The sequence below is a fragment of the Carettochelys insculpta genome, chromosome 6 (assembly GCF_033958435.1).
Source record: "Carettochelys insculpta isolate YL-2023 chromosome 6, ASM3395843v1, whole genome shotgun sequence".
In the NCBI taxonomy this organism is placed as follows: Eukaryota; Metazoa; Chordata; order Testudines; family Carettochelyidae; genus Carettochelys; species Carettochelys insculpta.
The window spans coordinates 31,959,091-31,975,982 of NC_134142.1; the positions used below are offsets into that span (position 1 = coordinate 31,959,091).

General features: G+C 46.4%; 1 protein-coding gene across 2 annotated transcripts in view; it reads left to right on the plus strand.

Moving 5' to 3' along the window:
- CCDC88C (coiled-coil domain containing 88C) overlaps nucleotides 1-16,892 on the plus strand; it is a 174,531-nt gene that overhangs the window by 82,881 nt on the left and 74,758 nt on the right. For both annotated transcript variants that reach the window (XM_074996630.1, XM_074996631.1), the window contains exons 5-10: nucleotides 319-377; nucleotides 2,101-2,184; nucleotides 12,336-12,476; nucleotides 13,313-13,497; nucleotides 14,247-14,328; nucleotides 15,628-15,786. In XM_074996630.1, the coding sequence (XP_074852731.1) occupies nucleotides 319-377; nucleotides 2,101-2,184; nucleotides 12,336-12,476; nucleotides 13,313-13,497; nucleotides 14,247-14,328; nucleotides 15,628-15,786 (710 nt within the window). The remainder of the gene's footprint in view (nucleotides 1-318; nucleotides 378-2,100; nucleotides 2,185-12,335; nucleotides 12,477-13,312; nucleotides 13,498-14,246; nucleotides 14,329-15,627; nucleotides 15,787-16,892) is intronic.

Genomic DNA, 16,892 nt, shown 5'->3' on the forward strand with positions numbered 1-16,892 from the left:
TCTTGTATTTTTTCTTCATCAGAAAAAAACATGATCAGGGATCAAACATGGTGTCTGGACAGTTAAATGCATAAATGCTTTTCTGGATCTGTTAAGATTGTCTATAACAACAATTTTGCTATCTTGAAATCGTGTTAAATGTGTCTAGGCATTTGTGTGTGTGTGTGTATACACAGACACACACACACACACACACTCTATTATTACTTGAAACCATCAGGGCTTTGCTCTATGTTTTGATGTAATCACTTTATACAGTTATTTTTTATGATTTATGTTGAATATGTGGACTGATTTGCCTCTTTTCTTTCAATGTAGGAAAAAGTATGGATGAAATTAAGAAGATGCTGCTGTTGGTGTTGGGTTGTGCTGTACAGGTGAACATGCCTTTTGGACTTGCAAAATATTTTAATGTGTCATTTTGAATCTTGTTTTGGTGCTTCAACTTGTTAATTTTTGTAGCACCTTGAAGTGCCAATCAGAACTGTTATGCTAAGTGCTATATGAACAAATTCTCTGTTCCAGACAGTTTGTGGTTTAGAATTACAAGATAAAATAGGTGGATGAAATAGAAATACAAGTGGGGCGAAGGTGAGAGTAAAATTCATTTTGCATAATAAGCTGTAGCCTCAACTTGCCACTGTTTGAACCAACCTTATGATACAGGGTTACACATGCTTTCACAATCTGGCAATCTAAATGATTGGTGCATGGTAAATCCTTCAGGAGAGAATGTGAGTTTGAACAATTTCCTTAGTCTAAGGATTGTTGTGGGTTGGTTTGTTTTGTTCTTGAAACATGTAGGAATATAGTGAAGCACAAGCTCGAAGAGAATAAACCAACATCTAATCATTGTGTTCAAAAGAATCCCACTCAGCTATAGTTTTTTTTAATACCCTCTGTCAATAGAAAGTCCTTAACAAACAGGATTTTTTTGTGATTGCACAAAGATTTTCATGCTGTGTTATTAAACCAAATGGACACCTGATACATATGGTAAATTCCCTTAAATACATGACAGTTAACCAAATAAAGGAATCAGTGATCCTGCATGCTAGAACTTTGTGTGTGGCATTTCACTATAAACAGCTGTAACAAACAATGGGAATGTTGTGGGCCAGTATTTGCTTATAATTGACCTTGTTTGTGTGTCTGTCTAATGTTTTTGTCATGTAATCTCTCCATGCCCATCTTTGGCAAGTCAGTTATGTCAGAGCAGTGCTCACTCAATATGGCTGTGCAGAACTGTATACTTACTAATGCATTTTAAAACAAAGAATACAAGGTGTGATCCAATAAGGGGCTGAACAATCTCAATTCCTATTTAAAGACCTCCTCCCTCTGAAGTGAATGGTCATACTCAGAATGGGCCAAAATCAGCACGTTATATCAGACAATCAACAGGAAACAAATTGACTGTGGGGATGTTCAACTTCTCTGTTACTTCTGTCTGGAGATTCTGCCAGCTCCAGGTCCCAAATTTGCACTGACTGTCAATTTGTGGGCTTTATTTTTTTTTTAAAGATTTTAAGATTTAAAATAGGTAGAAATAGATTTATGAAGCTATGTAGTCAAAGTGTCACTTATTTTTTATTAAATAGTCCCACTATTAGTGCCCGAGAGCTATAAAATCAAGCCTGTGTGAGCAGAATCAGAAGAAAACCTAACTGATCTGTTGTCATTGCCCAAAATGTGAAAACTAAACCAACAGCTGAATGATCCTCACCTGGTCTATTTTGGTGTTGCTCCTTTGAAGTTAGTGGAGCCTTGCTGATTTGCATTGGCTGTGGATCCAGTCCCTGATTTTCAGCTGGATGGTGGGGATTTGTTTTTCTGTTATTTTCTTTTTCTTTTACATTTAACTTGCCTTATGTTGCCTTACTCACACTGCATATTGATTGATTCCTCAGTTCAGTGACCTCAAGGAGCATTTATGCAATAAGACACTAATTACTCAATGTAAGCATGAGATAGTCTGACCCTTGGTGTTGCAAGTGTTCCATTAGCTGTGTGAAGCTGTTCAAAGAAAATAACACCACGATAAAGCTGTGATTCATAGGTACTTTCAAGTGAAGAGTGCGATTATTTTTCTGTTTACAGTGTGAAAGAAAGGAAGAGTTTATTGAAAGAATAAAACAGCTGGATATTGAAACCCAGGCTGCGATTGTTTCACACATTCAGGAGGTAGGTTGGCAGCACTTGAAGTTGTCTTCCCCACCCCACTTCTCCTGTGGGTTCAGTAGTATTGTTTACTTCACTATGCAGTAGCACAGGTTAAGCTTTCCTTGTGGCACTTTCCTTGTGCAAAGAAACGTATACATATTTGTGTGAATGTTTGTGTATATATCTACCATGAAGCTTGGAGGTGTGACTACCATGCTAAAAATAACAATGTAGCCCAACTAGCTCAGGCAGAAGCTTGGAATACCTGCTGAATGTGTCCCCACCTGGGCTCATTAGATTGGGTGGTAACCCAAGCAAACTTCCTTTTGCTTCGGGGAGCCAAGAGCCTCACCAGGCCCCTGGACAAGCTGTGTGTGCAAGGGATGGGCTTTGTGCTCCCGGAAGATATGTGGTCTCAAATGAAAGGGGTGGGCCCAGAGCAGCTAGCCCTCAGCACTTCATGGACCACTGTTCCCAGCCACTCTGCCCAACTCTCCCTCCCCACCAGGACTCAGTGCTGCCTGCACTCTGGCAGTGACTTAAAGGTCCTGGGACTATGAGCACCCTGGGCCCTTTAGAATCACAGGGCCTTGGAGCAGTTGCCCCGTGCATCCCCATTGGAAGACCTGCCCTTGTTATTCCAGATACATTGTTTTTAGTATGCTAGTTTGAACAGAGCTGGCACAGGTTGATAGACCCTATAAGTGTAAACAAATTGAAAGGTAAACATTGATACTAGGTGGTTGGAAAGTTAACTGGCCTTAACACTTCTCAAAGAGTAGCAGTGATCATAGAATCATAGAATACTAGGACTGGAAGGGATCTCGAGAGGCCATCGAGTCCAGCCCCCTACCCCAATGGCAGAACTGAGTACTGTCTAAACCATCCCTGATAGACATGTATCTAACCTATTCCTAAGTATCTCCAGCGATGGAGATTCCACAACCTCCCTTGGCAATTTATTCCACTGTTTGACCACCCTGACAGGAAATTTCTCCTAATGTCCAACCTAAACCTCCCTTACTGCAGTTTGTCCCTTGCCTCTTGCTGTATCCTCAGAGGCCAAGAAGAACAAGTTTTCTCCCTCCTCCTTATGACACCCTTTTAGATACCTGAAAACCACTATCATGTCTCCCCTCAATCTTCTCTTTTCCAAACTAAACAGGCCCAGTTCTTTTAGCCTTTCTTCATAGGTCACATTCTCTAGACCTGTAATCATTCTTATTGCTCTTTTCTGGACCCTCTCTAATTTCTTCACATCTTTCTTGCACTCCGGTGCCCTGAACTGGACACAATTCTCCAGCTGAGGCCTAACCAGCGTAGAGTAGAGCGGAAGAATGACTTCGTGTGTCTTGTTCACAACACAGCTGTTAATGCATCCCAGAATCATGTTTGCTTTTTTTGCAACAGCATTGACTCATATTTAGCTTGTGGTCCACTATAACCCCTATATCCCTTTCTGCTTTAGTCATTCCTAGACAGTCTCTCCCCATTCTGTATGTGTGAAACTGATTGTTTCTTCCTAAATGGAACACTTTGCATTTGTCCTTATTAAACTTCATCCTGCTTACCTCAGACCATTTCTCCAATTTATCCAAATAATTTTGAATTATGACCCTATCCTCCAAAGCATTTGCAACCCCTCCCAGCTTGGTATCATCTGCAAACTTAATAAGCGTACTTTCTATGCCAATATCTAAATCATTGATGAAGATACTGAACAGAACTGGTCCTAACACAGACCCCTGCGGAACCCCACTTGTTATACTTTTCCAGCAGGATTGAGAACCATTAGGAACTACTCTCTGGGTACAGTTATCCAGCCAGTTATGCACCCACCTTTATAGTAGCCTCATCTAAATTGTATTTGCCTAGTTTTTTGATAAGAATATCATGCAAGACCGTATCAAATGCTTTTCTAAAGTCTAGGTATACCACATCTATGGTTTCTCCCCTATCAACAAGGCTTGTTCTTCCTCGAGTGTCCCCGTGGGTGCTCCACGATAGGTGTCGGGCTCGCCCCGGCGCCGCAGATCGGATCTTTCCAGCAGTTTCTGCCGGACGGCGCATGCGCCGGCGTGCGCTGCTCCCCTGCGCGCTCCCAGCCACATGCGCGATCCGGTCCCCGCCAGTTCCTTCTTAACCGCCATCGGCTGCAGACGGAATCTGCTCAGGCTGTGGCCAGGGTCAGCGTATTTAGAGTTTTTCAGAGTTTGAGTTCTCTTTCAGAGTTCTTAGTTAAATTGTTTGTTTCTTTATTGCAAAAAATATATATATATAAGTAGAAAGTATTAGAAACGAGAGGAGGAGCGGAGGCACCCCGGGGACGTGAAGGCCAGTAGGCCTCCTGCTGCGGCAGGCTGGAGTCCGTGAGAGGGGAACAGGCACAAAGAAGGTGCTAAGTACCCTATTAACAGCTCAAAGACTCACCGCAATGTCCTCTTCAGGATTCAAGAAGTGTGAGTCCTGCCGTGAAGCTATGCTGGCCTCTGATGGGCACAGTCAATATATCAGATGCCTGGGGGAATCACACGTCACCCAGAAATGCTCCTTCTGTGCAAAGCTCATGGCCAGAGTCAGAAAGGACAGAGAAATGCAGCTGAAAATGCTGCTGTTTGATAAGGCCCTCCAGCCAGACGTGCTGGAGAGGCCTCAACCGGAGGGACCCACAGGGCTCCATAAAAGGAAGGCGGTGTCCCTCACCCCCTCGGTGCAGAAAGGAGGAAGCTCTCTCCAGCCCGATCCCTGCCGGCGGTCACAGCGAGCGGGGCGGGCGTAGCTCACAGCCCCCAGCCGCAGTCACAAGCGAGCAGCAGCGCACGTGGCAGAGGCTGAGCCTCCGATTACTAAACAGCCGGCCCGCGCATTCAGAGCTGTGGCCAGGCAAGCGCTGGAACCGGCGGCACCGCCGCAAGCGGCACAGACCCCCGTGGCACCAACAGTGCAGGGCCAACAGGCACGTAGCCTGCAAGCACTGGAGGAGACCACCCGCGCGACACCGCAGATGAGCGTGCCGAGTGCGGCACCAACAGCGGGGCTGAGATCCCTGGCATGGGGAGGGGCGGAGCCAGCCCCGCAGGGGAGGGGAAAGGCAGCAGCGAAAACCTGGCACCGCAGCCCTTCTCTGGACAGGGCTGCGGGGCTGCTCTCAACAAGTCCTCCCCTTATGCTGCGTACACCAACCAGGAGACGTGGGTCTCCCCCAGCCTACCCAGAGCCTCCTTCCCCGTTCCTCCAACCAGCCTCACCATGGCTTGGGCCACCCTCGCCTTTTCTGGGATTTGACCCTCTGGAGTACTACCACAAACCAGTTTCACCATTGTCTCAATCATCCAGACAATCTCGCTCCCCAGACATCGGGGGTATGCACCTTGAGAGTGGTCCAGGTCTCCATTCCAGGAACCATGCCTGTGCTGCCACAGTCGTCCTTATCATGCCGGGCATAGACACCACAGGCATACACCCAGGGGCAGGTCCCCCTCGACCGCCCAGTACCCCCGCGGGCACTCATGGACGGGGACGGAAACACAGCTGTCTCAAGGGGAGCTGATTTTGGAACCCCGAGCTTTTCCCTCGCAAGCCTCTAGTGAGAGGGTGTACCACTGGCAGCAGGACCCTGAGAGTTCAAGGGAGGTCTACCCTAGTGGTTCCTCCTTGTCCTCCCCCAACGAGGCTATGGCCCCCGGGGATGTTGCCCCCCGGACGACCTGAAACAGTTCCAGGAGCTGTTTAAAAGGGTGGCTTTCACGCAAGGCATCCAAACAGCAGAGGTGCAGGAGAAGCACCACACGCTCCTCAAAAACCTGAGGCCTCCGGCCTCGTCCAAAATCGCTATCCCGCTCGACGAAGCAATCATGGAGTCTGCTACTACCATATGGCAGACCCCGGCTTCCGCTCCACCAATAAACAAGAGGGCGGATAAGAAATACTTTGTCCTGGCGAAGGGCATGGAGTTTCTGTTTAGTCACCCACAACCAAATTCTCTGGTGGTAGAATCGTCTCAGCAGAGATCGAAGACTTCCCAATACAAAGTGGGGGGAACGGACAGAGATGCCAAGAAGCTAGAGCTATTTGGCAGAAAGGTATACTCCTCCTCCACCCTGTTGCTGAGAATGGCTAATTATGCAGCACATCTAGCGAACCACAATTTCGACAATTACTCCAGGCTTACTTCTCTCATGGATTTGCTTCCATAAGATAAGAAGCCAGTGCTGAAGGCCATCGTGCAAGAGGGCTATGCAGCCTCAAGGACAGGAGTCCAGATCGCCCTGGACGTAGCGGACACGGCGGCATGCTCAATGGCTATGGCAGTGGTCATGCGCAGGGAATCCTGGCTCCAGACATCGGGTATCCCGAGGGATCTGCAGGCAAAAATTGTCGATCTCCCTTTCGACACGCAGAAGTTGTTTGCAGAGTCAACTGATTTGGTCCTTCATTCCAGTAAAGACTCAAGAGCCACACTCGGAACCCTGGGTATTTATACCCCTCCATACAGAAAGAAAAAGTATTACCCTCAACAACGGCGATACCCGTACCAACCTCAGCGTGCTCAGTACCAACGGGGCTACGACCAAGGGCGGCATCAACAGCAACAACAGTATAGAACTCCCAGGCGACATTCCCAACAAGGCCGTGCATCCTCGGGGCAGGCCCAAAGGCAACAAGTTTGACGGACAGGTCGAGGGCTGCACTATTACTACCATCGCGCAATGTCATCCACAATTAATGTTCCATCATCGCCTCCGACCGTTCCACTCACAATGGCAAAAGATCACCACAGACAAGTGGGTACTAGAGATCATAGCCACAGGTTATGTGATCCCCTTTCAGTCGCTCCCACCGCCAAGACCTCCGCCCAGGCCTCATCTCAGGGATGCCTCCCACGAGGCGAAACTCAAGCATGAGGTGGACCACCTGATGCTTATAGGGGCGGTCAAAAGAGTGCCGGAGTGACTTCAAGGGAAAGGGTTTTATTCACGATACTTCCTCACAGAGAAGAAAACAGGAGGCTGGAGGCCCATCTTAGATCTTCGAGTCCTCAACCGGCACTTGCGCAAACAACACTTTCGGATGATCACAGTCGCCTCTATACTCACGGCACTGGACAATGGAGATTGGTTTGCAGCCCTCGACTTACAAGATGCATATTTTCATATAACGATCCACCCGGCTCACAGACGTTTTCTCCGGTTTATGGTCAGCAAAGAACATTTCCAATACAAGGTTCTGCCGTTTGGCCTCTCCTTGGCCCCCAGAGTCTTTACCAAGACCCTGGCAGTGGTGTCAGCCTACCTGCACAGACAGTGGGTATTTATATTCCCATATCTGGATGACTGCCTACTGAAAGGGGCCTCGAAAGCAGAGGTACTACGCATGATATGCGTAACAGCAAACACGTTTTCTTCGCTGGGCCTGGTCATCAACCTTGCGAATCAAAGATCGACCCCACACAGGACATAGAGTTCATAGGGGCGCGCATAAATTCTATCACAGCAAGGGTTTATCTACCCGACACTCGCTTTCACGCCATCGGTTCCCTGGTACAAGTCATTACATACAGCCCCATGGTGCCGGTTTTAACGTGCTTGCAGCTGCTCGGCCACATGGCAGCGGCAACGTTCGTGGTACAGAACGCCAGATTGCATATGCACAACCTACAATATTGGCTGGCGAGCGTTTACAAGCCAGCATCCCATACCGTCCGCAGGGTGGTGTCGCCCATTACAGAGGTGCGCAGATCCCTGCAATGGTGGGTAAACCCCAAGAACATGCTAACAGGGGTACCCTTTCACCAACCACAAATCTCTATTTTTCTCACCACTGACGCCTTCCACATAGGGTGGGGAGCACATATTGGTGAAAAGGTGACACAAGGACTGTGGTCCCCTACGGAACAGTCACTGCATATAAATATTCTGGAGCTCAGACCGGTGTTCAACGCCTGCAAACGCTTTCAAGACCACATACAAGGCAAGGTAGTCGGGATCAATACAGACAATATCTCCACCATGTTTTATATAAACCGACAAGGCGGAGCTCGATCCCGTGCCTTATGTGCGGAAGCGGTCCGGCTGTGGAACTGGTGCATCGCCAACAATATAACGTTGAAAGCCTCGTACTTACCAGGCGCTCACAACGTGAAGGCAGACCAGCTGAGCAGGCACTTCGCACTCACACACGAGCGGCAGATCCTCTCCGATCTGCTACGACCGATTTTTCAGGCATGGGGGTTTCCCCAGATAGACCTGTTTGCCACTCAGCACAACAAGAAGTGCCCCCAATACTGCTCAAGGGCAGCACTGGGGCGGGGGTCCCTGAGGGACGCATTTGCGATTTCGTGGAAGGGCCCACTGCTTTACGCGTTCCCCCCCATGGTGCTCATCCACAAAGTCCTGCAGAAAGCCAGGAGGGAGAGAGCCCGCATGATCCTAGTGGTCCCCACATGGGATCGACAGCAATGGTTCCCTGTGCTTCTCCGCATGTCTGATCGTCCACCGCTTCCCCTTCTGGTAGCGCCGGACCTGCTCACGCAGGCCCAGGGGTCCATAGTGCATCCTCACCCCCCGAGGCCTGCGCCTACAAGCGTGGTTAATCCATGGCTCAGCTCCCTAGAAAGTACATGTACGGAGGGAGTGCAACAAGTCCTGAAAAGTAGCCGAAGGATCTCCACCAGGAAGACCTACAAACAGAAATGGACTCGATTCACTGCATGGTGTTCCACCAAGCAGTTAGATCCCCTTGAAGTGCCTATACCTGTCATACTAGAATACTTACTGGACCTCAAGAGATGCGGGGTCTCCCTCTCATCGTTGAAGGTCCACCTCGCTGCTATATCAGCTTTTCGGCATGAAGAGGAAGGGCCCACGGTGTTTGCCCATCCTATTGTTACCAGGTTCCTGAAGGGGCTGGTAAACCTGTACCCCCCTCGGAAACCGCTTCCACCATCGTGGAGCTTGCACCTGGTGCTCAGTGCGCTAACGGGACCACCCTTTGAACCCTTAGCCACGGTTTCCCTCCGTCTCCTTACAATAAAGACAACCTTCCTTCTTGCAATCACGTCAGCTCGCAGGGTCAGTGAGCTCACAGCAGTTATGGCAACGCCGCCCTGCACGGTATTCTCAAAGGAGGCGGTAACCTTACGGCTGCACCCAGCCTTTGTTCCGAAAGTTTCTTTAGAGTTCCATCTTAACGAACCTATAGTTTTACCCTCGTTTTACCTGAAGCCTCATAGGTCCAACAAGCAGGCACGCCTGTACCTCCTGGACGTGAGGAGGGCGTTAGCCTTCTACATAGACAGAGCTAAGTCCTTCCGGAAAACGGACAGACTCTTAGTCTCTCTCGCTCCCAGATGAAAAGGAGAGGGTCTCTCTTCACAGAGAATCTCGAAGCACATTTTGTCCTGCATAAAGATGTGCTACGAACTTCGAAAGACTCCTTTACTGGCCCCACCTAGGGCTCATTCCACCCGGGCGGTGGTGGCATCAACAGCCTTTTTCAAGGGCATTGCACTAAAAGACATTTGCAGAGCGGCGATCTGGTCATCCTATGACACCTTCACCAAGCATTATGCCCTACACCGGATATTCCAAGAGGATACCCGCCTCTCGACAGCAGTCCTTTCGGGGGTAAGCTGCACATAACCCAATTACCCACCTCCTTTCTTGGGTTACTGCTGGGTAGTCACCTATCGTGGAGCATCCACGGTGACACTCGAGGAAGAAAGAGAAGTTACTCACCGTAGTAACGATGGTTCTTCGAGATGTGTCCCCGTGGGTGCTCCACCACCCGCCCATCCTCCCTGCTTCGGATCTCTGTTTGGTGTTTTTCAGGAGCATCTGAGGCGGTTGGTCAAGGAACTGGCGGGGACCGGATCGCGCACGTGGCCGGGAGCGCGCAGGGGAGCGGCGCGCGCTGGCGCATGTGCGGTCCAGCAGAAACTGCTGGAAAGATCCAATCTGCGGCGCCGGGGCAAGCCCGACACCTATCGTGGAAAACCCACAGGGACACATCTTGAAGAACCATCGTTACTACGGCGAGTAACTTCTCTTTATCCTATCAAAGAAAGCTATCAGATTAGTTTGACATGATTTGTTCTTTACAAATCCATGCTGGCTGTTCCCTATCACCTTATCACCTGCCAAGTGCTTGCAGATGAGTTCTTTAATTACCTGCTTAATTATCTTTCCTGGCACAGAAGTTAAGCTGACTGGCCTGTAGTTTCCTGGGTTATTCTTATTCCACTTTTTATAGATGGGCACTATATTTGCCCTTTTCTAGTCTTCTGGAATCTCTCCTGTCTCTCATGATTTTCCAAAGATGATAGATAAGGGCTCAGATGCCTCCTCTATCAGCTCCTTGAGTATTCTGGGATGCATTTCATCAGGCCCTGGTGACTTGCAGACATGTAATTTTCCTAAGTGATTTTTAACTTGTTCTTTTTTTATTTCAACTTCTAACCCTACCCCTTTCCCACTAGCATTCACTATGTTGGGCATTCCTTCATCAGACTTCTCAGTGAAGACCGAAACAAAGAAGTCATTAAGCATCTCTGCCATTTCCAAGTTCCCTGTTACCGTTTCTCCCTCCTCACTGAGCAATGGCCCTACCTTGTCCCTGGTCTTCCTCTTGTTTCTAATATATTTATAAAAAGCCTTCTTGTTTATGCCTGTAGCTAGTTTGAGCTCATTTTGTGCCTTAGCCCTTCTAATCTTGCTCCTGCATTCTTGCGTTGTTTGCATATATTCATCCTTTGTAATTTGTCCTTGTTTCCATTTTTTTATATGATTCCTTTTTTTATTTTGAGATCACGCAAGATCTCCTGGTTAAGCCGAGGCGGTCTTTTGCCATATTTTCTTTCTATCTTACACAGCTGGATAGCTTGCTTTTGGGCCCTTAATAACGTCCCTTTGAAAAACTGCCAACTCTCCTCAGCTGTTTTTCCCCTCAGTTTTGCTTCCCATGCAACCTTACCTACTAGCTCTCTGAGTTTTTCCAAAATCTGTCCTCCTGAAATCCATTATCTCTATTTTGCTGTTTTCCCTTCTACCCTTTCTTAGAATTGTGAACTCTATGATTTCATGATCACTTTCACCCAAGCTGCCTTCCACTTTCAAGTTCTCTACCAATTCTTCTCAATTTGTTAAAATCAAATCTAGAACAGCTTCCTCCCGGTAGCTTTTTCAACCTTTTGGAATAAAAAATTGTCTCCAATACAATCCAAGAACTTACTGGATAGTCTGTGCCCTGCTGTATTAGTTTCCGAACATATATCTGGATAGTTGAAGCCCCCCATCACCACCCAATCCTGGGCCTTGAATGATTTTGTTAGTTATTTAAAACTCACAAGGCATTGGGGAATGTATACTGTTGGAAGATGTTGATAAGAACCTTTTCATATATTTTAAAATCTGCTTTTAAAAGCAGATCCCACAAACTAGCATTTTCATATACAAACTAAGGAATAGAAAGATGATGACTGTGGTAAAAATAGAAACATGCATAGCCCTAAATGTGGATGTAACAACTTGAAAAAATCTTTCCATCTAGTGCAGTTTTTAGCAATGCCAGTTGGAAAAGAGCAATCGTTAGGGAGTGGTGGCTTAAAAAAAAGAAAATTTCCATATCAGATCATGCCAAGATCAGATCCATTAAGTCATATATTTTTTCTTTGACAGTGTCAAGCATCACGGGAAAGAGAAACCTTGTCATCCCCACAATAATGCCTCTATGTAATTGAGCAATATAGGACTAATGCCTTCCTGCATTTGCAGGGCGCTAGTTCATTTCCCCCTCCTGAGTCCCCAGTGATGCATGAGAGTTGAGCTGTCTTGATGTTATTTACCATGAAATTATCTGGCTACTTTTTCTAAATCAAGCTGGCTCTTGAAAACTAGATAGGATGTTGCAGTTGATGTGAGTTTTTCTGTACCATTTCCTGGTCATTTTTGCTAAAAAGTGACATTAATATCTAGGTTTGCCCACTCATCAATTCTTGGCAATTGCTGAAAATGGAAAGAGAAACAGCACAATTCTACCAGCCGAGCTATATATGTAGCAAACTTTAAGGAAAATACTTGCACAGAAAGAATAGATTCTACAAGCAACATTTGAAAATCTACCAGGGGAAAATAAAAAAAAAAAAAAATTAACCTGTATTTTGTTTTTGTTTGTAGGTGACTCATAACCAGGAGAATGTGTTTGACTTGCAGTGGTTGGAGCTCCCACATATAGCCCCAGAAGAACTGGAGTCTCTCTCAAGGAATATGGTTTTTCACCTCAAGAGGCTTATTGATGAGAGAGACGAGTGCACAGAAGTATGAATGAGCTGTCTTCTCATAGCGTTCATTTCAGCGATCAGAAATAGGCCCTGCTTTTCTGTTGTCTTGTGCTTCTATCATGATTGCCCCTGTGTTTCATGTAAAGCTTAAACTCGCTTACTAAATCTATAAAAACTGAACGACTCATTAGAGCGATGTTAATCTTTCCTTACTGCTTTCAGAAAATTGTGTTCGGAGAATTGTTCTCTGAAAGATAAGAGTGTACAGGAAACACAATATGCTCTGTTTTGTGATTTTTGTCTCAAAGTCTTTGTCTGTTACTCCTCTCCCCTATTCTTTTCTCAGTGACAGCTTTTCTATCCCTCCAACAGTATCTAGCATTGTTGATTCAAGAGCCTTCTCTCCAGCTTAGGCCACCAGTGACATCTTTCCTCTGTGTCCTGTGACTCATCAGTTGATCTTATATCTGATCACTGCTAGAAACTTCTCTTCTCCCTGACCTAGATCTGTTAACTTCCCTCTCTTCTTACTGTTAGTAAACTGACTCTGATTGTATGCTTTAAAGCTGTAAATTGCTGTAGTTTTTATCAAAAATCCAAGCAAAATAAAGTCCTTATCTGAAGCTCTGGGAAGTACATATTCTAATGGTCATCCTAGGACTGAGAATGAAAACTGAGTTCTGTTCCCACAGGTGTCACTCCCTTCAGTATATGACGCTAGGTACATCACCAGTGAACCTTCTCTGTTTGAATTGCCACATGTGTCAGTTAGGCTAATAACTACCTACCTTTGCAAAGTACTTTTAGATGCTCGAGTAAAAGGAGCAATGTATTGCTATTTCTTGTCAATGCCACTTCCCTCTCAATTTCCAGCTGATTGTGGATCTCACTCAAGAGAGAGATTATCTGCAGTCTCAGCAGCCATCAAGTCCTCTGAAAACATCTAGTCCAGACTCTTCACCAAACCTAGCCAATTGTCTCTCCAATGAAGACAAGCAGCACCTGGCTGTTGAGCTGGCTGACACAAGAGCGAAACTGAGAAGGGTCCGACAGGAATTGTAAGTCGCTAAATGGTTGGGCTGGTGGTGAAGTGCTGTCTATCTCACATTCTTTGCTAACAGTGTGAAGTAAACGTATTGTGTCTGAGTCTGAAGCATTGGGTTGTCCATTGACTTGTCGGGAAGTTCTACATGCAGAATTGGGTCTTCAGTGGGAGATGGAGGGGGAAAGAGTTGTTAAAGGAAAGGATGCGTGCAAGGTAGTTGACCTGGCCTTCTCTCATCTTCCTTCTTTCTTAATGTCTCAAGCCTCTGTTAACTTGTCTTTTTTCCCCCTGTTCATGTCTTCACACATCCCTCTCTTTCTTCCCCTTTTCCTTCTTTTTCTCCCCACTCTATGACATCCTTAAGTTTTCAAAGATTGTGTCTTCCATTTGGGTTTTCCCTTCCTCACATGCATATACATTACTCTCTTATTGGCAGTGATTGTTGGGAAGGGTTTCTTACCGTAGTCAGAAGGGCAATGGCTGTGTTAGCTGTGGCATCAGGAATGGCAGGTGAAATAATCTTCTAAAAAAATGTTACTGTCCCAAATTTCCTGTGGCACAAGGCACTATAAGAAAACATCTATAGCTACTGGTAACTTCAAAACTGGATCAGCATTAAGAAAATCTAGGTGGTCTCAAATCCAGATTACCCTTGTAGACTCCCTGTGATGCAAACCTGCATGTTGCCATGATGTTAGTAGCATAAGTATTATTCCAGCAACCCTTATATTAATTTCTTAAGTTTTGCCTAACTATTTTCAGGGAAGAAAAGTCTGAGCAACTTGTGGACACCAAGAATGAAGCAGAACAGCTCATGCTAGAGCTGCAGAAAATAAAACAGGAGGTAAGTAGGTCTTCTCTAACTTTAACATTGCAGTGACACACATTGCTTTAAAAATTGCTTTCAGTATCGAGATAAAAATACTTTGCATGCAATTTGAATAATGGAACCAGGTTACTGCAGTGTGTTGTATATAGGTCTGATTGTTACAGAGCAGTACGGTGCTTCTGTCTTCATTGGTGAGGGCAGGTTTCATCTCCTCAGTTCACCAAGTCATGCCTGGATCATATACAGTGGTGTTCTCTGACAATTGAAGAATCTCTGTAAGCCAGGGGTCTGCAACCAAAATAGCAGAAGAGCCATTTTTTCAAATTCAGTTACAAAACCAAGAGCCATAGTGCATGTGAGTACAAGATGGCGATCCTTAATAAATAACGTCAAACCCTACTTTTTGTCACCTCTGTTGTAAGAACAGTGCACACGCAATGCTTGTACGAGTTACAAAGTTTGTTGCTTTTACCCTGGATTGGAGAGCAAATGAGGACAAAGAAAACACTGTACCGGGGAGTAGGCTCTTAAGCAGGAAGAAGCAATGTTCACATCAACTCTCCATGTCCCACCCCTCCCTTTCCCAGGCTGTACCCCCCATCAGCCCTCAAACCCACCCCCCATCTCCAGGCTTTACCCACCTCAGTCCTCACCCTCGCAAATCTGCCTCCCATCCCACAAACCCATCCCCCCACACCCTCAGGCTTAACTCCTCTCAGCCTCAGACTGGTCCCCAGGATTAACCCATCCATGGCACTAGCTGGGAAGCCTAGTCTGGGCAGCCATATGCACCTAGCCAAAGGAAGGCTGGTGTCTAAGTGTTCCGCTGGTGGCTGTGAGGTCACCCATGCCCACTGGAAGAGTGTAGTCACTCAGATAGTGGGCTGAATAAGGGGCTTCATGCCCTGCTGGCGCTGGAATAATGGAACCAAAGCCAGTTGGTTTAGCAGCTGGATCCCTCCCTACTGGCCATTAAACCAATTAAATTTAGTTCTACTGTTTCAGTGGCTGCAGGGCAGGGAGGTGCAGAAGAGTCAGCAGCATCGGCATTTGGAGCCACAAATACTCTGTAAAGAGTCGCATATAGCTCCAGAGCTGCAGGTTGCTGATCCCTGCTGTAGGCTATTACTAGTCAATCCTGCACTGAGTTTTGTTGGCTAATTGAAGAGTTCCCCACGCTTGCACGATGGGGATGCTCTTGGCTTTCCATTCAGTTGGGCTTGTTTGGACTTGGGGGCAAGTGAAGGGATATGTCATTAGTTTTGCCAGCAGGAGGGGGGTTTACTTTCTTTTCCTGTTTGTCATTTTTCCCAGAACATCCACCTGGCAGCTGATGCACGCTCTGCCCGAGCATACAGAGATGAGCTGGACTCGTTGAGAGAGAAAGCAAACCGAGTAGAGAGACTCGAGATGGAATTGATCCGGTATAAAGAAAAACTGCATGATGTGGATTTCTACAAGGCTCGTATGGAGGTAAGTGAAACTCAAGAAAAAAAATCTACTCTGCCCACCTCATTTTACCCAGTGCTGCTACCCAATTCATGTGTCACTTGTAATCACATTGAATTTACAGGCTGAATCTTTCTAGTCTGGCATGTTCTTGTCTGGCAACAACCATAATCCACCGTGATTTTAGTTAGCCGTATGTCAGTTTATCAGGGCTGTGGCCAAGTTTCATGTGGTCCCATAAAGTTTGTTTACAACCACAGTGTTTGGTGGTGGTGCTTAGCTTTAATTTACCCTAAATGTCTTTTAAGTGCTCTGTAAGCAGTTTGTTTGTTGGTAGTGCTGCTAGACAATATTAACCTCCCATGGTTTGGCAAATTCCTTGTTTTGCTTTCCCAGCCTGAGGATCAGCTATCTGCTGCACTTATGAATAGGTCCACTTAACCTGCCGGATCATAAATGTATAAATTGCAAACTGAGACTGTCTCCTCTAAACCAGCAGTTACCAGTTTACCTGAGAGAGTCTGAATCTCTTACTGTAAGTCGTCTCTCTCTCTCCTGCTCCCTCAAACAGGCAAATTCATTGTGTATTAACCCTATCACGCGTGCTAGATAGCAGGGCAGCTTTTGCTGCTGTACTTTAGTCTGTCCTTGCTGCCCAAAGTATGCAGGGTGGAGCAGTTCTGGCAGCATGGTAGAGGCTAGTGCTTTCTCTTACCTTCATCACAGAGCAAAAGGGCAGCTGTTCTATTGTACTGTTCTTGTGTTCTCAGTAGTATGGCTTGCTCTACAGCCAGTAATGCCCTCAAACTAAACATGTCTGTCTCTTGTGTGCTAAGTTATCTTCATGATTTAGAATGTAAAATTTACAGAGCTCTTCTTCTCATTTCTTCCAGCCCTTATGCAGTCTCCCACTCTGTCACTTCCGTCTCACGTGTTGAGGTTGTGTGTCATAAGCGAGGTTTTGTGCTGCATCTCTAAGAGCATCCATCCATATCCTGCATGGGGGTGGATGGAACAGAGGCCACTTTACATATTCTTGGCACCTTTCTAGTTCTGTTTGCTCTATGGGTCAGAGTGTCCTGTGGCATAAATTAGAAGCTTCACCAGCTGCCTTTGTGCTGTTCCACAGT